At 42.4% G+C, this 21,857-nt stretch overlaps 1 protein-coding gene across 1 annotated transcript; it reads left to right on the top strand.

Annotated features, from left to right (window-relative positions):
* Positions 1 to 1,931: 1,931 nt before the first annotated feature.
* On the top strand, positions 1,932 to 20,762 carry LOC138974285 (fucolectin-6-like). The gene is made up of 3 exons (XM_070347005.1): positions 1,932 to 1,941; positions 3,592 to 3,834; positions 20,136 to 20,762. The coding sequence occupies exons 1-3, from the start codon at positions 1,932 to 1,934 to the stop codon at positions 20,360 to 20,362; spliced, it is 480 nt and encodes a 159-aa protein (XP_070203106.1). The 3' UTR covers positions 20,363 to 20,762.
* Positions 20,763 to 21,857: the final 1,095 nt, after the last annotated feature.

Raw genomic sequence — 21,857 nt, 5'->3', positions numbered from 1 at the left:
AAAACAAAAACAAAAAAACTTTCTAGTGATGCCACACACTAGTAGGTTCTTAAACAAAGCATATTTGTGACCCTCCACCACGAAATGAGTCGCATGTCACCTCGCGCGGTTCTGCGCTAGGCTTAATATAAGTCCGGGGAGTGTCTGGTAACAGTGTGAGGGTCACCTTAGTCACAGGCTTATAACTCAAACAGTTTTCGCTCTTTTCTAAAACGGTTTTCACCACTGGATAGAGCATACAAAACTCTGTAAGAAAATGTACAAATATGAAAATCATAGAAAGGTGACATGCGACTCATTCCGTGGTGGAGGGTCACATTTTGTCCAACTCTAGGTAGGTCTGAGCCCTTACATCGAAGGAAGGGTGCCTAGCAGGTGTGTGGCTGTCTCTTCGTTCGGATCACTGCACGTACAGACAACACTTTGAACATAACAAGGAACGTGAAGTTTTGATTGGTGTGTCTGCACCTGCACTTGACTGAATCCAAGTCAGGCTTCGATGCACTTGTTTGGTATTTACTCTTGTTACCTCACGACGATTGACGACATTTTATAGCAATAGTGACGAGTCCACACCAAGACAAAGAACCCTCACTGAAATCTAAAAAAAAAAAAAAGAGGATGAAACTAGGGTAACTGCCGTGCCGCGTCAAATCACTCATAAAGAAGACATGGCATCATCAATTGACGTGGGGGAAAACCAGATGATCATCCGACAGATTATAACGTTTAACTTTCATTAAAAAAATCTCTCTCTCTCTCTCTCTCTCTCTCTCTCTCTCTCTCTCTTTCTCTCTCTCTCTCCCTCTCTCTCTCTCTCTCTCTCTCTCTCTCTCCCTCTCTCTCTCTCGCGCGCTCTCTCTCTCTCTCACACACACACACACACACACACACACACACACACACACACAAACACACACACACACACACACAAACACACGTGCACATACACGCAAATAAACACACACACACACACACACACGCACGTACGCACGCACGCACACACACACACACACACATACACACACACATCATTCACACATACACACGTGCACATACACGCAAATAAACACACACACACACATACACACACACACACACACACACACACACACGTGCACATACACGCAAATAAACACACACACACACTCACACACACACACACACACACACACACACACACACACACACACACACACACACACACACTTATCATTCTGAGGGACCCCCGCGTTAAAACAAAACCAAAAAACAAACGCTACGTGAATGCAAGTTGTGCCACTTATTCCTTTTCATAAATTTTTGATGGAGCGGAAAAGCCTGGTCGAATTCGTAAGGTACCGGATTCAGGGAAAAATGAATTGTTAACTCCTGCAATCTGTAGAATCGATGGTTTGCTATTTGACGGACAAGCATTGAGTTCTCCTCCCTCATCTGATTATATACAAGCTAAGAGCTTCAGAAGCTTTCATTACTTTAATCTAGCTGCGTTCATCGGATGTCGCACTCTCTGTCGTGAGCGGTCAACTCTTTTTAAAGCTGACCATACCAGGCCACTACGACTGAAAAAAAGAAACCATTTTGATAGAGCCAATCAGTACTTCTCATTGAATGACAAAAAACGGATTTAACTGTGCCAGGATATTTGATAATAACTAAAAACTGCGTCCATGTACTAAACCTATTTACTAGTATCGTCTGACTTTCATGGCATTTTATATGCTGAAGCGGCAGCGAAGCACGAACAAGATGTCAGTTTTTAGCTTTGTATTGGTTTCCGCACTTTTCGCCGTGGGGTTGGGATCATGCAGATTTCGAGAATCTGTCTTCATCCGAAGATTTGACCTTTCCAACTTTGTCTACGCTGCCAACATGTCGTTTCAATTCAGTGCTCGCTCTAAGCTAGACTGCGCACAAAGGTGCTCTGCAACATGTTCCTGCGTAAGTTTCACATACCCTGCACCAATGCGAACCCCGGGTGTGTGTCGTGGTCACTCTACCCGGGAGCTGTCGAGCAACGACCAAATACCATCTGAAGGGACTGTGACATTTTTCAGTGAAAAAGGTATGGTGACAGTCAAGATGTGCATTCAAACTTCCAACTTTCTTTCATTTAGTCAATCTTTGAACAACATAAGCTATTTTTGGAGGTCTGAGAGAAGCATGTGCATTTATGAGTTTAGTTTGCGTACGTGCGTATGTGTGGGTGGAGTGCCATTCTCAAACACTTCTAAACGGATTTTTTTTAATTGTGTGAAAGTTGCTTTGCACGTTTAATTCCAGCGGGTCTAAAGTTGTGCCACTGGTGTCTGTTTTGGCATTGTGGTTGCTGCATCTTGTAGCCTACTACTTTGATAGATCGAGCACAGTTTTTTTGTGGTTTTGTTTGTTTGTTGTTGTTGTTGTTGCTGTTGTTGTTGTTGTTGTTGTTGTCGGGTTTTTTTTTTGGCTTCAAAACTTCAGAATCAGAACTGAGCCTGGTAGCTTTAATTCTATGTCACATTTAGCATGAATACGACGTTAGTTTCAAAGTCACCCCTTTCGACACACAAAAAAACACTTTCTCGTAGCTTGTACATTTTGACAACACTATAATTAGTGGCATTCTTTTGTCATTTTCTCAATCCAAAAGTATTTAGATACCGGTTTTGATACCAATCAAATTTAACAATCAGGTTGTTGATGATTCCATCAAGGATGACTTGTTCTAAATGATAGATAAGTTGATTTTTAACATCCTGTGATATGTATATGCTAAGAAAGTACGGAAATACCTTTTTAAGTCGATGTAAGTTGCAAGTGAAAAAAAATGACTTTGCTATATTAGTTTAAAGCTACTAACCAGCATGTCGGCCATTTTGTGAACATCACTGTTGAAGTTGTCAGACAGAAAACAGGTATTGTTCCCCAGCAACATGGAAAATAAATGGACAGATTTGTTTTGGCCGTTACAACCGTTATGATTGGGTTTCTATGAAAGTCTTGGTGCACCAGGATCAACATTTAGTCATTGACCTTTCCAACGATGTATACAGGGGCGGACGAGGGAGGGGTGCACCCCCCCCCCCCCTCCAGCAAAAAAATAAAATAAAATTGGAAAGCTGATTCTATGACCATTTCTAAGTTCAAATGGCACCAGATGGCACCATTTTGCTTCTTTGGGCCATAACATGTTCCGGGGGGGAGGCATGCCCCCGGACCCCCCTAGCAAATTCGGGCGCTTCGCGCCCATCACATTCACTTTCGATTCAAAGTGCACCCCCCCTTACAAAGCAACTGATCCGCCCCTGGTATAGAAAGCGGGGGTTCTGCAAATAATCAGTTTGACAATGCGGCCTGTGTTTACAAGAAAGGGACGCTTCGGATCGATAGTAAGTATTAATAAAATCAAGTTTGACAAACGTGTAGGATGATTTTGACTAAATGCAGGTAGTGTAAGGTAAATGAAGCATAGTTCTCTCCGAAACAGCAAACACGTGAATTTCAACCATGTTGACTCTCACCACCTTATTCTGTTCGCTGAGCAGCTGGCCGTTAGCGACTTATCTATCATTTTGTGAGAACGGGTCACAAGTGTCTTCTTTCTGTTAGTTGTGGTAGCAGACAACGTGGCGGTCAACAAACCGGCCAGCCAGATCTCCACCTTTCCAGGGCACAATGCAGGGTCGGCAAACGACGGCAGTTTCAACAACTACATTGGCATTGGACGAAATGGGGTCTGTTCACACACTAGTGAACCTGCTATTGCTGGAGTGAGAAACTGGTGGCAGGTGGATCTTGAGGCATGCTACGCCATCTCGTCCGTCGTCATCACCACCAGAGGGGACGGTTGGGGTGAGTGTTGTTTTTCTTGGATTTTTTTTTCTCCCTCCTCTTTCTCCTCTTTTGCTTTTTTCTTTTTTTTTCTTCTCTTGTTTTTTTTTCTTTCTTTTTATATTTAGTTAAGTTTTGACTAAATATTTTAACATCGAGGGGGAATCGAAACGAGGGTCGTGGTGTATGTGCGTGTGTGCGTGTGTGCGTGTGTCTGTGTGTGTGTGTAGAGCGATTCAGACTAAACTACTGGACCGATCTTTATGAAATTTGACATGAGAGTTCCTGTGTATGAAATCCCCGAATGATTTTTTCATTTTTTTGATAAATGTCTTTGATGACGTCATATCCGGCTTTTCGTGAAAGTTGAGGCGGCACTGTCACGCCCTCATTTTTCAACCAAATTGGTTGAAATTTTGGTCAAGTAATCTTCGACAAAGCCCGGACTTCGGTATTGAATTTCAGCTTGGTGGCTTAAAAATTAATTAATGACTTTGGTCATTAAAAATCTGAATTGTAAAAAAAAATAAAAATTTATAAAACGATCCAAATTTACGTTTATCTTATTCTCCATCATTTGCTGATTCCAAAAACATATAAATATGTTATATTCGGATTAAAAACAAGCTCTGAAAATTAAATATATAAAAATTATTATCAATTTTTTTTTCGAAATCAATTTAAAAACACTTTCATCTTATTCCTTGTCGGTTCCTGATTCAAAAAATATATAGATATGATATGTTTGGATTAAAAACACGCTCAGAAAGTCAAAAAACGAAGAGAGGTACAGAAAAGCGTGCTATCCTTCTCAGCGCAACGAATACACCCGCTCTTCTTGTCAATTCCACGGGCATTGCCTTTGCCACGGGCGGTGGAGTGACGATGCTACGAGTATACGGTCTTGCTGAAAAATGGCATTGCGTTCAGTTTCATTCTGTGAGTTCGACAGCTACTTGACTAAATATTGTATTTTCGCCTTACGCGACTTGTTTTCTCTTCTCTTTCTCATCTCTCTCTTCGCTTTCTTCTTCTTTTTCTTCTTGTGGATGTTGTTTTTACATTTAGTCAAGTTTTGACTAAATGTTTTAAATAGAGGGGGAATCGAGACGATCGAGGGTCGTGGTGTATGTGTGTGTGTGTGTGTGTGTGTGTGTGTGTGTGTGTGTGTGTGTGTGTGTGTGTGTGTGTGTGTGTGTGTGTGGGTGTGCATGCGTGTGAGCGTGTGTGTACAGCGATTCAGAGAAAACAACTGGACCGATCTTCATGAAATTGTACATGAGAGTTCCTGGGTGTGATATCCTCAGACTTTTTCATGTTTTCGATAAATGTCTTTGATGACGTCATATCCGTTTTTTGTGAAAGTTGAGGCAGCACAGTCACGCCCTTATTTTTCAATCAAATTGATTGACATTTTGGTAAAGCAATCTCCGACAAAGTCCGGACTATGGGATTGAATTTCAGCTTGGCAGCTTAAAAATTAGTTAATTAGTTTGCTCATTAAAGTTGTCATTAATATCGAGTTTTCACTAACAGATATAAGAATGATTGAATCGTATTCCTCAACTCCTCCTGAATTCAAAAATATATACATATGTCATGTTTACTCTAAAACTATGCTCAGAATTACAGAACTACGCGGAGATAGTCAAGTGTACGGCCTTAACTGGCATAGAATAACTAAATGTTTTTATATCACTTCACGCGACTTGTTTTTCTCTTCTCTGTCTCATCTCTCTCTTCGCTTTCTTCTTCTTTTTCTTCTTGTGGATGTTTTTTTTTCTCTCTCCTCTTCTCTTGTTTTTTGTTCTGCTCTTCTCTTTCTCATCTCTTTCTCATCTCTCTCTTCTCTCTCATCTCTCTTCTCTCTCATCTCTCTCATCTCTCTCCTCTCTCTTCTCTCTCATCTCTCTCATCTCTCTCTTCTCTCTCATCTCTCTCTTCTCTCTCTTCTCTCTCTTCTAACTCATCTCTCTCTTCTCTCTTCTCTCTCTTCTCTCTCATCTCTCTCTTCTCTCTCTTCTCTCTCTTCTATCTCATCTCTCTCTTCTCTCTCACCTCTCTCTTCTCTCTCATCTCTCTCTTCTCTCTCATCTCTCTCTCTTCTCTCTCATCTCTCTCTTCTCTCTCATCTCTCTCTTCTCTCTCATCTCTCTCTTCTCTCTCATCTCTCTCTTCTCTCTCATCTCTCTCTTCTCTCTCTCTCTTCTCTCTCATCTCTCTCATCTCTCTCTCTTCTCTCTCATCTCTCTCTTCTCTCTCTCTTCTCTCTAAATGTGTGTGTGTGTGCGTGTGTGTGTGTGTGTGTGTGTATATGTGTGTGGGTGTGTGTGTGTGTGTGTGCGTGTGTATGTGTGTGTGCGTGCGTGTATGTCTGTGTGTGTGTGCGCATATGTGTATGTGTGTGTATATGTGTGTGTGTGTGTGTGAGTGTGTGTGTGTGAGTGTGTGTGTGTGTGTGTGTGTGTGTGTGTGTGTGTGTATATGTGTGTGTGTGTGTGAGTGTGTGTGTTGTATTGAGTGCGAACGTGATTGCAGGCATGCGGCGCGCGTGTGTGTGCGAGTCGACTTTTCTTTTCCTTTGTATTATTAACAGCTATTGTGTTTTCAGCGTAGCAATAGGGTCCGATATTTAGACGAGACAAGTATAATGCGACGAGTCGAAGACGAGTCGCATTATACTTGTTCGAGTCTAAATATCGGACCCTATTGCTACGCTGAAAACATAATAGCGATTATATAGCTGTTATGACCTTGATTTGTTGTTCCAAACTTACAAAATGACAGTTTTTGCGTCGATGCGTTGATCTCAGGTTTTGATAGCAGACAAACTTCTTACGCGCATCATGTTCGCGCAGACATGCACACCGCTACACGCTTTCTGACTTTGGAAGAAAAACTGACTCCAAGTGCATTCGATTTCACAACACAGTTGTTGAAACAGCTTTTTAAGTTGTCAGTGTATGCTGTTGTCGATAGAAACATCGCCGCGTGGTACAGATGTGTAAACCGGAACCATGCGTCGGCCATTTTTCTCAATATGCTTTTGGATATTGAGAAAAATGGCCGACTTCGGCAGCAATATGCTTTGATGATCGGGAGTGACCATCCAATCACAGCCCCCGAATTCCCCCACGTGTTCATCAGAATAGCTATATATTGACATACATGTACATTTTAATGTTCTATTATGCATTATGTATTCGTATAGGTAATGTTGTAATTAGTAATACTGTATGATTGCGATTGACAATTGTCCTTTTATTATATTTTTTTTATGTCTTAGTTTAGGGGTCTTACAGAATTAAAAAAATTCCAAAACTCCAAAAAAAATTTGGAATCAACAGAACACACCCACCCACCCCCCATTCCAAAAAAAAATGGAATTGCTTGCTACTGCTTTTTATCAATATCAATCAATCAATAGAATTTATTTCCAAAATGCAAAAGCACATGATTTTGTTTTGAATGTTGCAGTAAATCATATATCCACGTCCACACTCACATTCACACCCATGGTTAAATACTATTTGCACAACCGACTAGAGTCTCCCCCTTTCTCCCACCCACCCACCCAAAAGAAGCACAGGACTAGTGTACTGCTCTGCATGAGCGTCCACACAAGCACCAACAACAGATTCAGAGTGCAGACAAGATGGCCTCTGGGAAAAAACTATGTCCAGTTTCTGTCTTATGCTTGTTGAGGTAGTGTGGGCTGGGGAAAGTCTTGTCACAAACTCTGCAGGTGGTGTAGTATTTGGTCTTTTTGGCTGGTGGAGTACCGTCGATGTCACGGTCAGACTCACGCTTGCCACGTACGCATTTCGTTCTGTGCAGTTGTGACATCTGGAGTCAGGAGTTTTGCAGCATCAACACCGATGTCGTCCAAGAAGCTGTAAAGATGGGCACATTTGGTGGCATCAATAATGGCTGGCTTCTTTCTGGGATCGCCCCGAACCTCAGATGGTCTGTTGACGAGTGGGATTGGAAGAGAAAACCTACCAGCACTCGGCAGTAGTCGTTGTTTTCTTTACTGTGAAGAAATCACGGAACTTATTCCTCTGGGTGTCCTGGTCGACTGTCGTCTTAATTTCCTTTTCCATGGTGTCAAACACAGCGTCAACACAGCCAGATTTCTTTGCAGCAATCCACTCGGCCTGTGCTGCCTTGAACCGATCTTGTCTCGACGACTTTTTGTGAAGTTGGCAGTACATATTGACGAAGGATTCATACCGAGAAGATGGTGTTTGAAAGATGCACTCTAATTCTGAAGTCGACATTTTCAGTGGTTTGATATTCGTCTATGCGGGAAAAGTTGTCCAAATCCACCGGCCACACATACACCATGTAGTGAACATTATTAAACTCGGGTTTCTTATTTTAATAACAGAGAGAAATTGAACTGTACTCGCCACTACCGTAAATGGACGTTTTGTGGTGAGTACAGTTCAATTGCTGTCTTTTATTCTCTTCCCTCTCAACCTTCAGCCACGGCTTTATATTCACATTTCTTTCTTTCTTTATTTGGTGTTTAACGTCGTTTTCAACCACGAAGGTTATATCGCGACGGGGGAAGGGGGGAGATGGGATAGAGCCACTTGTCAATTGTTTCTTGTTCACAAAAGCACTAATCAAAAATTTGCTCCAGGGGCTTGCAACGTAGTACAATATAATTATTACCTTACTGGGAGAATGCAAGTTTCCAGTACAAAGGACTTAACATTTCTTACATACTGCTTGACTAAAATCTTTACAAAAATTGACTATATTCTATACAAGAAACACTTAACAAGGGTAAAAGGAGAAACAGAATCCGTTAGTCGCCTCTTACGACATGCTGGGGAGCATCGGGCAAATTCTTTCTCGTCCCAACCAATATGGAACTCCCCCTAACCCGCGGGGGGTATTCACATTTCTTATTTTAGCAAGTTGACATGATACTGAACACTGTTTACCCTTTCTTTGAACGTTGTATTAATGATACCAAGGATTGTCACTCACTACAGGCGCGGGAAAGGTAACAAAATAATATTTTGTTGAGTTTCAAAAAAAAATAAAAATTCCAAATTGATGGCTAACCCACCCACCCAATTCCAATTTTTTTTTGGAGTTTTGGAATTTTTTTAATTCTGTAAGACCCCTTAGCAGGGACAGATTGTAAGACTAGGCGTGAGCCTAAAATCTCCATCCTTGAGTAATAAAGTTCGTTCGTTCGTTCGTTCTCTCATCTCTCTCTTCTCTCTCATCTCTCTCTTCTCTCTCTTCTCTCTCATCTCTCTCTTCTCTCTTCTCTCTCATCTCTCTCATCTCTCTCTTCTCTCTCAACTCTCTCTTCTCTCGCATCTCTCTCATCTCTCTCTTCTCTCTCTCTCTTCTCTCTCATCTCTCTCTTCTCTCTCATCTCTCTCTCTTTTCTCTCATCTCTCTCTTCTCTCTCTTCTCTCTCATCTCTCTCTTCTCTCTTCTCTCTCATCTCTCTCTTCTCTCTCATCTCTCTCTTCTCTCTCAACTCTCTCTTCTCTCTTTCTCTCTCATCTCTCTCATCTCTCTCTTCTCTCTCATCTCTCTCATCTCTCTCTTATCTCTCTCATCTCTCTCTTCTCTCTCTCGTCTCTCTCGTCTCTCTCATCTCTCTCTTCTCTCTCTCATCTCTCTTCTCCAGGGGTGTCGTTTGGGTCGGCCCTTCGGCCAATCGCCGATTTTATTTTTACTTTGGCCAAAACTTTCATGTCCCTATCGGCCAAATGTCCGAAGAGTATTCGCCTGAATCGGCCAAAGTTTGTCCGGTTTTTTGTATTGGTCAGGCTTTGATTGCTAAAACTGCTGCCGATGTACTTAGTCAACTGACTGACGTTTATTTCCTTCGCGAATACCAAAAACGAAACATCAATGTTTTGAACAGAAGCCATTGACGAAAATTATAGATGCAAGAGTGGTTTCTCTTGGACAAGGGAAACCACACTCTCAGCGTTTGCGTTCGCCGGTTCGCGATAGTTTATCAGTCAGTCAGTGCTTTCGATTTGAATTTGAACATCATGTCGCAACCAAAAAAGAAAAAAACTAAATTGGCTAAGGTTTGCTACCATTCGCCAAGGTAAGTGATTCCTGACAAAAATGACAGGAACACCGCGAATGTGGACAGTGTCAGTGTGAGTGGTAGTAGTGTTGTCGAGTCGATCGAAGCAGACGACATAGCAGACGATAGTCACCGCGAATCGCAATCTGCTGAGCCAGAGAATAACAAGTCGCGTTAGGCGAAATAACAACATTTAGTCAAGCTGTCGAACGCACTGCATTTTTTCACCAAGACCGCATACTCGTAGTTTCGTCAGTCCACCGCTCGAGGCAAAGGCAGTGAAAGCGACAAGCCAGAATAGTGCGGTAATGGTCGCGCTGAGCAGGATAACACGCTTTTCTGTATCTTTATTCTTTTTAGCGTACTGAGTTTGTTTTTAATCCAAACATATCATATCTATATGTTTTTGGAATCAGGGATCGACAAGGAATAAGGTGAAATTGTTTCTAAATCGATTTCGGACAATTAATTTTAATCATAATTTTCATATTTTTAATTTTCAGAGCTTGTTTGTAATCCAAATATAACATATATATATGTTTTGGGAATCAGAAAATGACGAAGAATAAGATGAAATTGTTTTTGGATCGTTTAAAAAAAACAATTTAATGACAAGTTTCCGATTTTTAATGACCAAATTCATTAATTATATGTTAAGCCACCAAGCTGAAATGCAATACCAAAGTCCGGCCTTCGTCGAAGATTGCTTTGCCAACATTTCAATCAATTTGATTGAAAAATGAGGGTGTGACAGTGCCGCCTCAACTTTTACAAAAAGCCGGAAATGACGTCATCAAAGGTATTTATCGAAAAAATAAAATAACCATCCGGGGATATCATTCCCAGGAACTCTCATGTCAAATTTCATAAAGATCGGTCTAGTAGTTTAGTCTAAATCGCTCTACACACACACACACAGACACACACACACACACCACGACCCTCGTCTCGATTCCCCCTCTATGTTTAAACAATTAGTCAAAACTTGACTAAATGTAAAAAGGAAGAAAGAAAGAAAGAACAAGAAAATAAATTAAAAAAGATAGCAAAGACGAATGGGGAAAACCACACGAGAAATGCGTAAATGTTTTTTTTGGAAAAAAATGACAACTACAGCAAACAAAATAGTAACCACCAAAAAAACAAAAACAAACAAGAGGCGAAGCCTTCAAGGCTCCCGTAAGAAATCGACAAACAGTAACACAAGCTCAAATCACTCCGTCACACGCACATGCACGCCACACACACACACACCACACACTCAGAGTTAAAACTAACGCATCATATTTACTCCATGTATAATTTTTAAAAGAAGTCAAACAGATAAATCAGCAGTAGATCTGCGGGTGCTGTGTTCATTTGGAAATCTACCATCAGCTTATCTGTCTTTTGCACTGCAGACACTAAGCAATAGGTACCTGCCATGTGGTCACTTTTTCCACTGCTGTCCTCAGTCTTATACTTTTCATCAAGACTTGTCACCATGCCGAGTGGATCTAAATTCAGAAGTCGTCATGTGGCTGAGGCATATCTGACATAGCGTCGATCTTGTTGTAGCTTATCCTCCTTTCTGAAACAAAAGGCAAAATACGATTAGTTGTGATGACTACAACCTACACAAATAAAAACAGTGTTTTGATACTGAATAGTCGGGTTATACAAGCTACTTTACCTATGCAGCATGCATGGGAATCCTACATTATGCGAAACATGTCAACTGACTGCAGCAGCCTGGTTCTTAAAATAATTCTGACGGTCAACACAGTCAACACACTATTCACAGTCCATTGAGGAGCAACTGAGGTACTCTCCAGTGGTGGATTTAGGAGGGGGCGGGAAAGGGTCCCGGACTCCCCCTAGAGGGAAAGAGAGAGATTCAGGGGAGGGGGGGGGTCATGCACCCGACCCACCCTGGCATTTTCGGGCGCTTTGCACCCTCAATTCAGGCGCTTCGCGCCTTCAAGTTCGTGAAAAACAGTTTGGGTGTGCCCCCCTTTCCTGGATCCACCCTTGCTATCTGATGGTCTTGTTTGAATGATAACGATCAACTCAGAAGGAAGAAATCAACAGAGGAAAAAATAAACCATTAACATTAACCGCTGAAAAATACAGAATCACATGTGCCATTATGTAGAACAAAATTCCACAGCAAGCTTTCTTTGGACGACTGTCGTTGTCTCAAAACTCGCATTCTACCTGCTGTCCAACAGAAGCTAATCTTACGTTGTGCTGCCTTGAAAAAAAATGCCAACAAAGCCAAGGAAGCTGTTGCAAGGTGAGTTTACCAAACGAATCGTGATAAGCTTATGACAGCAAATACACTGCTCAAAATAAGTCAAGGACCAATAATCCAAATACAAATTACGCAAAAACCGATCAACCAAAAACATGGAACTTGTAATATGTTGTGGTCAAATCATTCAACAACAACCACGCCAAAGTGCATTGAATTCCATTCATAAACAATTGAGTTATTGTCTCTTAAGTGAAGGGGGGGTCAAAATCAAAAGTCGCAAGTCTTTGCAGATTGTCAATTCCAATGTTTCACCGGTTCCCAAAGTTCAATTATGGGTATAACCCCCACGATTCTGGCGGCACTCGTTGCAGCGATCCCTCATTGAGTGGACAATGTTTGCCAGATTAGCCTGGGGGATGGCCTGCCACTCTTGCTGAAGAAGAACGAGCAGCTGTTGGAGGTTTGCAGGTGGAGCATGATTCTTGCGAACACGACGGCCCAACATGTCCCACGCATGCTCGATAGGTTTCATGTCGGGACTGTTGGTTGGCCAATCCATCCTGTTGATCTGTACCTGCTGCAGGAAGGCGTCCACAAGCCGTGCTCGATGTGGGGGAGCATTATCGTCCTGTAGCACTGCATGGGGCCCAATCTGACGCAGCATGGGCAGGACTTGGGGCCTGAGGATCTGGTCCCTGTAGACAAGGGCATTCAAGTTGCCCCGTACATGGTACAGTGGGGTCCTGTGGTGCTCGCTGATCCCAGCCCACACCATCACTGACCCTCCCCGGTAGGCTCTTCTCTCCCTCACGCATGCAGGGATCATGCGTTCTCCTGGACGCCTCCAGACCCTGGTCCTGCCATCATCATGCTCCAGACTGAATCGAGATTCATCGAAAAACAGTACCTGGGCCCACTGCTGTCGATTCTATCTCAAATGGCGGGTGGACCAGGCCAGTCTTGCCATCATGTGACGTGGCGTCAGTAAAATGCGGCCAAGTTGACGCCTTGCGGCAGCGTCTGGTCATGAAGGCGGTTGCGGACGGTCTGCTCGTTGATGTCAGTGTTGGTTGCCACCTTAAGCCTTCGTCTGATGGTGGTGGCAGTGGTCGTCGTGGTCTGCAACGCCTGGCGTGAGATGTAGCGGTCTTGACGTTGTGTGGTGCTTCGAGGGCGCCCAGACCGGGGTCTGGTTTCCACACTTCCAGTGGCCAGAAAACGCTGCCGCAGCCTCACGATGCCGGAATGGGAGCAGCCAAGTCTTGCAGCAATCTCTCGGAGCCGGATACCCTCTTGAACCCAGGCTAGAGCTCGTCCGCGGTCGACAAGGTTCAGATGACGTCTTGGAGGCATGGTTGTTTGGTGGCCTGCTGTGATTTTGCCTGGGCTTATAAAGCATTTCTGGTGACGACAGTTCACTCTCAGAGGACCAATGGTTCACGTGAAAAAGATTGATTGGGGCAAAATCACCTGTGCTGAGCTCTGCAGGGGGGTTACTTTCACGTGCGTTTTTCGCAATATTGCAGATTCTTTGCTCGCCTGCACAGAGAAACAGGCAAAGTCCGAGTACCGGTTTTTGCTGTCACAGCAAAGGCAGGGAAGCTATCAAGACGACCACAAAGCGTAGAGGGTCATTGTCGCCGACTTTTGTGATTTTTGCACAATCAACGTTGGGATCGAAAAATGGCTTTTGGTCCTTGACTTATTTTGGGCAGTGTAGTACAATCAAAGAGAGGAGTCTGGAAAGAAACGCGATACAGATCTAGGTAGATCTAGCATTCACAAATTGTCTGAAGAAAGGCACTACATTTTACAGACAGAACCATGACAGAGCATGTTTTGGAACTGAGGCAAAATCGTAATAATTTTGATTTTGAGAACAGATTCATCCCGTTTCCTTATATCTGCATGTTCAAGTAAATAGTAGACAGTTTTATACGGGCAGAGTAGTCTAAACTTAAGACTCCACTGCAAGTCTTGAAATTCACAAAAATCGAACCAAGAACAAAGACATCCAAACATTACAGGCAGTTTAGATCAACTAATTTCACTGGAGGTGACTGCCTAGCACTGTTTTTCATATCCGTGTCTGCTGAAATAGAAAGAAATTAAACAAAACGAATGATCAGTAAGCTTATGTGACACGCTTTATGAGTGGGAGACACTAGATCTGTCTGTACTTACATTGTTACTGGGGACACGACTCAGCCAGATCGACACTGCGCTTTCGACAGCTGATCTTCCCTGCGCAGACACTGGAAACACGCTGTGCAGATCAAACTGTTGGAAATGTCCTTTGGCTTTGGTATCTTCTTTATCTATTTTTCTTGAGTTAAGAAATCGAACAATGTGAAATCTTCTTTTCCGAATCGGCGAATGCAGAGATGAGAACTGGAAAGTGAGTCTTTTCCCACAATCCTTAGCGCGACCCCTACCTAACCTGGTCTTGACTAACCTGGTCTACATACCACACACGACACAAACCGGTCAGCTGCGTGTACCCCCATAAACCACCCCACCACCCGTTTTCTTTGGATACACACTTTAACTACACACATGCCGACAAAATGTTGATCATTGGTTCAATACTTTGAAGATGTTGCTTGAAAAATAACCAGGTGAAATGAGTATTTCGGTGTTTAGTCAAATGTTAAAGTTTCTACCACAGACATACACACGCACGCACGCACGCACATACGCACATACGCACATACGCACGCACGCACGCACAGACAGACAAAGTTACGATCGTGACCGTGATTAAAATCGCATTCCACGTTTTTACATTTAGTCAAGTTTTGACTAAATGTTTTAACATAGAGGGGGAATCGAGACGAGGGTCGTGGTGTATGTGTGTGTATGTGTGTGTGTGTGTGTGTGTGTGTGTGTGTGTGTGTCTGTCTGTCTGTCTGTCTGTCTGTCTGTCTGTCTGTCTGTGTGTGTCTGTCTGTGTGTGTGTGTGTGTAGAGCGATTAAGACTAAACTACTAGACCGACCTTTATGAAATTTTACATGAGAGTTCCTGGGAATGATATCCCCGGATGGTTTTTTCATTTTTTCGATAAATACTTGTGATGACGTCATATCCGGCTTTTTGTAAATGTTGAGGCGGCACTGTCACACCCTCATTTTTCAATCAAATCGATTGACATTTTGGCAAAGCAATCTTCGACAAAGACCGGACGTTGGTATTGCATTTCAGCTTGGTGGCTTATAAACTAATGAATGAGTTTTGTCATTAAAAATCGAAAACTTGTAATTAAAAAAAACAAATTTCTTAAACGATCCAAAAACAATTTCATCTTATTCTTCGTCATTTTCCGATTCCCAAAACATACACTTAGGTTATATTTGGATTACAAACAAGCTCTGAAAATTAAAAATATAAAAATTATGAATAAAATTAATTGTCCGAAATCGATTTAAAAACAATTTCATCTTATTCCTTGTCGGTCCCTGATTCCAAAAACATATAGATATGATATGTTTGGATTAAAAACAAACTCAGTAAGCTAAAAAGAATAGAGATACAGAAAAGCGTGTTATCCTGCTCAGCACGACCATTTCCGTACTATTCTGGCTTGTCGATTTCACTGCCTTTGCCAAGAGCGATGGACTGAAGAAACTACGAGTATGCGGTCTTGGTGAAAAAAGCAGTGCGTTCAGACTTATTCTGTGAGTTTGACAGCTTGACTAAATGTTGTTGTGATTTCGCCTTACGCGACTTGTTTTTGTTTGGCGGAGGGGACAGTGTAAGCTGATAAGCAATTATTGAGCGACAGTGCCAACGCGGGACTGAAACGAAGGGTAGTGATGCGAAAAGTGCATGACTTGACGCGGACTATGAAAGGGATAAGCCCCATCACATAGGGCTGTCGCCACTGCAGTATTAATGGCAACAAGAAAAGCACGTCTCCATATCCCTCTTTTTCACAGGTGTATTGTGTGCCCAGTGCACACCCGTTTCCGACTCTCGCCTCAACCGCTGTGCACGGATTTTGACGGATTAGCTCGTAGACGCCGCCTGAATGTTGCCAATTAGGCCAGGTAATGCTTGAACTGCGGTTCACCTTGACTACTTTTAGGCTTCTTTTTCTACTCTCTGTTCCAATGTATAGGCTTTTTGAAGGGAAACGAGCTATTTGTGTATGGCAAAACACGTACGGCCGTAGATTTCCTTGCGAGGGGGTTATAAGCTTACTTATTTCTTTTTTTGTCCTCGATGGTGACGATGTATGTTGCATGATGACTAGGTGGGAAGGGGGGAGGGGCGTGAGGTCGAAGGGGTGGGGTGGTGATGGGGGGGGGGGTGAGAATAGGGTGGGGAAAGAGGTGGGGAGGGATGGGGGATGGTAGGGGTGTGTGAAAGAGAGAAAGAGAGAGAGAGAGACAGAGACAGAGAGACACAGAGAGAGAATGAGAGACAAAGAGAGACAGAGACACTGACAGACAGACACATAAGACAAACTCAAGACTCAAGACTCAAGAATCAAGTCTCCAAGGCTCAAAGATGCAGACAGACAGACACACAGAAAGAGATACACAGACAGAGACACAGAGAGGAGAAAACAAGTGGCGTAAGGCAAAATAACAACATTTAGTCAAGCTGTCGAACTCACAGAATGAAACTGAACGCACTGCATTTTTTCACCAAGACCGCATACTCGTAGTTTCGTCAGTCCACCGCTCGTGGCAAAGGCAGTGAAATCGACAAGCCAGAATAGTGCGGTAATGGTCGCGCTGAGCAGGATAACACGCGTTTCTGTATCTCTATTCTTTTTAGCGTACTGAGTTTGTTTTTAATCCAAACATATCATATCTATATGTTTTTGAAATCAGGGACCGACAACGGAATAAGATAAAATTGTTTCTAAATCGATTTCGGACAATTAATTTTAATCATAATTTTCATATTTTTAATTTTTAAAGCTTGTTTGTAATCCAAATATAACATATGTATATGTTTTTGGAATCAGAAAATGACGAAGAATAAGATGAAATTGTTTTTGGATCGTTTACAATTTTTTTTTTTTTAATAACAAGTTTCCGATTTTTAATGACCAAATTCATTAATTATTTTGTAAGTCACCAAGCTGACATGCAATACCAAAGTCCGGCCTCTGTCGAAGATTGCTTTACCACAATTTCAATCAATTTGATTAAAAAATGAGGGTGTGACAGTGCCGCCTCAACTTTTACAAAAAGCCGGATATGACGTCACCAAAGGTATTTATCGAAAAAAAGAGAGAAAAAAAGGGGAAATAATTCCCAGGAACTCTCATGTCAAATTTCATAAAGATCGGTATAGTAGTTTAGTCTGAATCGCTCTACACACACACACACACACACACACACACACACACACACACACACACACACACACACACACACACACATACACACACACACACACACACACACACACACACATACACACATACATCACGACCCTCGTCTCGATTCCCCCTCTATGTTAAAACATTTAGTCAAAACTTGACTAAATGTAAAAAGCGTCCTCCAAATCGTGGTTTCCAGCAAAATGGCTCACCCTACACGGTCTTTTAGTGGTGTTTTACCAGTCATGTTTCTCAAGGTTTGTCAAGATTTGCACAAGATTGAAAGAGTTTTACTTTCAAGAAATGAAAGTTAAAGGTTTAAAAAAGTTTCAGAGAACTGCATGGCGTCTGATGTAGTTAAATCAGCAAAGCTGACTGTTTCAGTTGCAGTATGCAACATATAATCCAGGGGCGGATTAGGGGGGGGGGGGGGTGTCTGTGTTACAGGGGTTCCGCCCCCCCTCCCGGCTGCCCCCCCTCCCCCTAAAAAGAAAGAAGAAATTCTGTCCGTGAATTATTTTTCTTCTTTTTGTCTGTAAAGCCGGGGGAAGTTAATTGTTTTTTTAATTGTCACAGTATGCGACATGTCTTCCTTCTAACCATACTATATGATGTCGGGAGCAGATATCAGTGAAGATAATATGCCATTATTTAATACTAATGTTAACAGAAATAATTAGTGGCTGCTGACACCAGTTGATCCTGTTTAAAATCAAGGATAAGCCACAAATTGTTTATAAAATAGCTAACATTCTTCAGCTTCAGGGGGGCTTTGTCCCCGACCCCCAGACCCCCAAACGGGACCCTGGACCCCAGGTCCCAGGTTGTAACCCCCCCTCCCCCTCTGGCTTAACTGCTCCGCCCCTGTAATCTGTGTTCCTAAGACAATGATTGTATGTATTGGTGTTCCCCTCTTGAGTCGTGTGCTTCAATGTTGCGGTGACCTTGGATAAGCCAAAATAATAGCCGAACTTTTTTCAAGATGTCCTAAAGCTTTCTGACAGTTTCGGCCAAATGTCCCAACATGAAATTGTCTAGCAACACCCCTGTTCTCTCTCATCTCTCTCTCATCTCTCTCTTCTCTCTCATCTCTCTCTCATCTCTCTCATCTCTCTCTTCTCTCTCTCATCTCTCTCTTCTCTCTCTCATCTCTCTCTTCTCTCTTCTCTCTCATCTCTCTATTCTCTCTCATCTCTCTCTTCTCTCTTCTCTCTCTCATCTCTCTCTTCTCTCTCATCTCTCTCATCTCTCTCTTCTCTCTCATCTCTCTCTTCTCTCTCTTCTCTCTCATCTCTCTGTTCTCTCTGTTCTCTCTCATCTCTCTCTTCTCTCTCATCTCTCTCATCTCTCTCTTATCTCTCTCATCTCTCTCTTCTCTCTCTTCTCTCTCTCTTATCTCTCTCATCTCTCTCATCTCTCTCATCTCTCTCTTCTCTCTCTCATCTCTCTCTCATCTCTCTCATCTCTCTCTTCTCTCTCTTCTCTCTCTTCTTTCTCTTCTCTCTCATATCTCTCTTCTCTCTCTCTCATCTCTCTCTTCTCTCTCTTCTCTCTCATATCTCTCTTCTCTCTCTTCTCTCTCATTTCTATCATCCCTCTCCACTCTCTCTCATCTCTCTCTTCTCTCTCTCATCTCTCTCATTTCTCTCTTCTCTCTCTTTCTCTTCTCTCTCTTCTCTCTCATCTCTCTTCTCTCTCTTCTCTCTCTCTCATCTCTCTCATCTCTCTCATCTCTCTCTCCCTCTCTCTTCTCTCTCTCTTCTCTCTCTTCTCTCTCTTCTCTCTCTTCTCTCTCATCTCTCTCATCTCTCTCATCTCTCTCATCTCTCTCATCTCTCTCATCTCTATCTTCTCTCTCATCTCTCTCTCTTCTCTCTCTTCTCTCTCATCTCTTTCTTCTCTCTTATCTTTTTCTTCCCTTTCTTGTTCTTTTTCTTCTCTTGTTTTTTCCCCTATGTTGTGGTGAGTTGTGGTCAGATGCAGCCCTTTTGGTTTTCCATCGAACTAACTTACTAATTAAGTTACTAATCAACCAACTAGATCACGAACTAACGAACCTACTAACCAACTAACACATCTTTACGTGAGCAGCCAACTAACTAACCTACGAACTAACCAACCAAACAACAACCGATGACCGATCTACTGACTCACTAACCAACTAACGCACTAGCTAAATAACTGATAACGAAGGGATGAACTCAGGAACGCGTCAGTAAGTCCACTAAACAGGCAAACGACCTACTAACTAACCTACGAACTAACCAACCAAACAACAACCGATGAACGATCGACCGACTCACCCACCAACTAACGCACTAGCTAAATAACTGATAACGAAGGGACAAACTCAGGAACGAGTCAGTAAGTCAACTAAACAAGCAAAAGACCAACTCACCCAACGACTAACCATGAAGCTAGTTGACTAACGCACTAGGAAAATAACTGCTAACGAAGGGACAAACTCAGGAACGAGTCAGTAAGTCAACTAAACAAGCAAGAGACCTACTCACCCAACGACTAACCATGAAGCTAGTTGACTATAACGCACTAGGTAAATAACTGATAACGAAGGGAAGAACTCAAGAACGACCTACTCACGAACCAACCCACACACAAATCGATCTTAGTCGAACAAGCAAATGATCGTACGGTCGACACATTTTTGTTGCAGCGAAGAGACTGCACGACTTCGACGTCGACGTGTACGACAAGGACCCAGAGATGTACCCGAATGCTACTGCACAACGCTGTTACCATTACGTGGGATCCATGCCTTCCGGCGCCACGGAAGAGCTGGTGTGTGAAAACCGACCAATCTGTGGTCACGTTGTACGCGTCACAAACGCACCAGGGGAGTTCCTCACTCTGTGTGAAGTGCAGGTGATGGCTGTGCCTTGAAAGGCAGTGTTTTCATTGAATTTGTAATGAGCGCTTCTGGGGTGATAACGCGAGACAAATCCTGTGATCTTGCCGCGAGGTGGCGCCAGTTATCAGCCGAAAGAAAGAAAGAAAGCTCACCAGAACCGACCATTGTCTGCTTACCGTATAAAATTGACGACTTACACACGAACTGTTACCAAACCGATATGCTATTTGGGACCAATGCAAGTTTGTTTTCCTTTCCCGTGTGATCTTGCCGCGAGTTGGCGCCAGTTAGGGCCTACCAGCCGAAAGAAAGAGGGGGCATAACCTCACCAGAACCGCCCATTGGAAATGCAGTTGTCTTGTTACAGTAAGGCCAACAACAAAAAATAGTCTGTTTACGGTAACATAGGCAAACAAAATAGGGTCGGTAGGTCGGGATTTTTAAAAAAAAAAAATTTCCACAAAAAAACATATTTTTAAGTTATTTTGAAAAAAAACAAAGATTTTTGTTTTAATTTTTTTTTTATTTTTAATTTTTTTTTCTCCCCAAATGCCCCCCAAAAAGTCTAGGGTCGCGCGAAAAAATAGGGTCGGTCGGGATACCATAAACAGACTATTTTGTTGTTGTTGGCCTAATCAATGCAGAAGAACAGGTAGTTCGTTTTTACCATTCGTCGACTTGCATTTTTAAATGTCCATTGCTTTTCCCCTTGAACATTTTTCTGCCCAACAACAAAAACTACAAGTCCAAAAATCACGTTTTGAGCAAAACGCGATTTTCTGTTCTTAGGTATATATTTAAAGCAAAAGTATTTTTGCTGGAAATGGTACTGGAAGAATGCGTCGGGATGTTTTCTGCATTTCTAGCTTTATTTTATTTCAAAAAAGTGGTTAGATTAATGAATTATGAGCAAATTAGTGGACTTACTGTTTTCTGCCGATTTTTTCTTGGAACTCAGGTTTGTTAAAACAACGGCAAAACACAGTAAGGGTAAATAGTGTGTTCTGTCAGGGTTTTCTTGTTTCTAATGCTTGCTGAAGATAATGGACGATCACAGCAATTGTACTTTTTTGAGTTTTGCTTGCTTTTGTATTCGAAAAAATCATTTCTTAAGGGGCAACCCATAGCAACATTGTTTTAATTACTCTGCTAGTTAGTACGGTTTTTTAAAATGTTATTATAGCTGATGGTGTTTATAGACTCTCGATAGGAAAATACTGATCCCTTTCCTGTGTTCTTGAGTTTTTTCTTTTAATTCCTGTTCGTTTACCAGATTTGTAATGAATGTATATATTCAAAATTAGCGAGATAACATTAGACTGCTGTTGTTGCTTGTGAATCCAAATACACATTTCAGCGCACACGTATCTGTGTGTGTGTGTGTGTGTGTGTGTGTGTGTGTGTGTGTGTGTGTGTGTGTGTGTGTGTGTGTGTTGTAAAAGTGTGTCTTTCTCTGCTCTCTTTTTCGAACAGTATTTCAACACACACACACACGCACACACACATGCGCGCGCGACGAGCTCTCTC

Source organism: Littorina saxatilis, linkage group LG8 (assembly GCF_037325665.1).
Source record: "Littorina saxatilis isolate snail1 linkage group LG8, US_GU_Lsax_2.0, whole genome shotgun sequence".
NCBI lineage: Eukaryota > Metazoa > Mollusca > Gastropoda > Littorinimorpha > Littorinidae > Littorina > Littorina saxatilis.
Note: the sequence above shows the minus strand (reverse complement) of the source record. Positions and strands in the feature narration are given on the sequence as shown.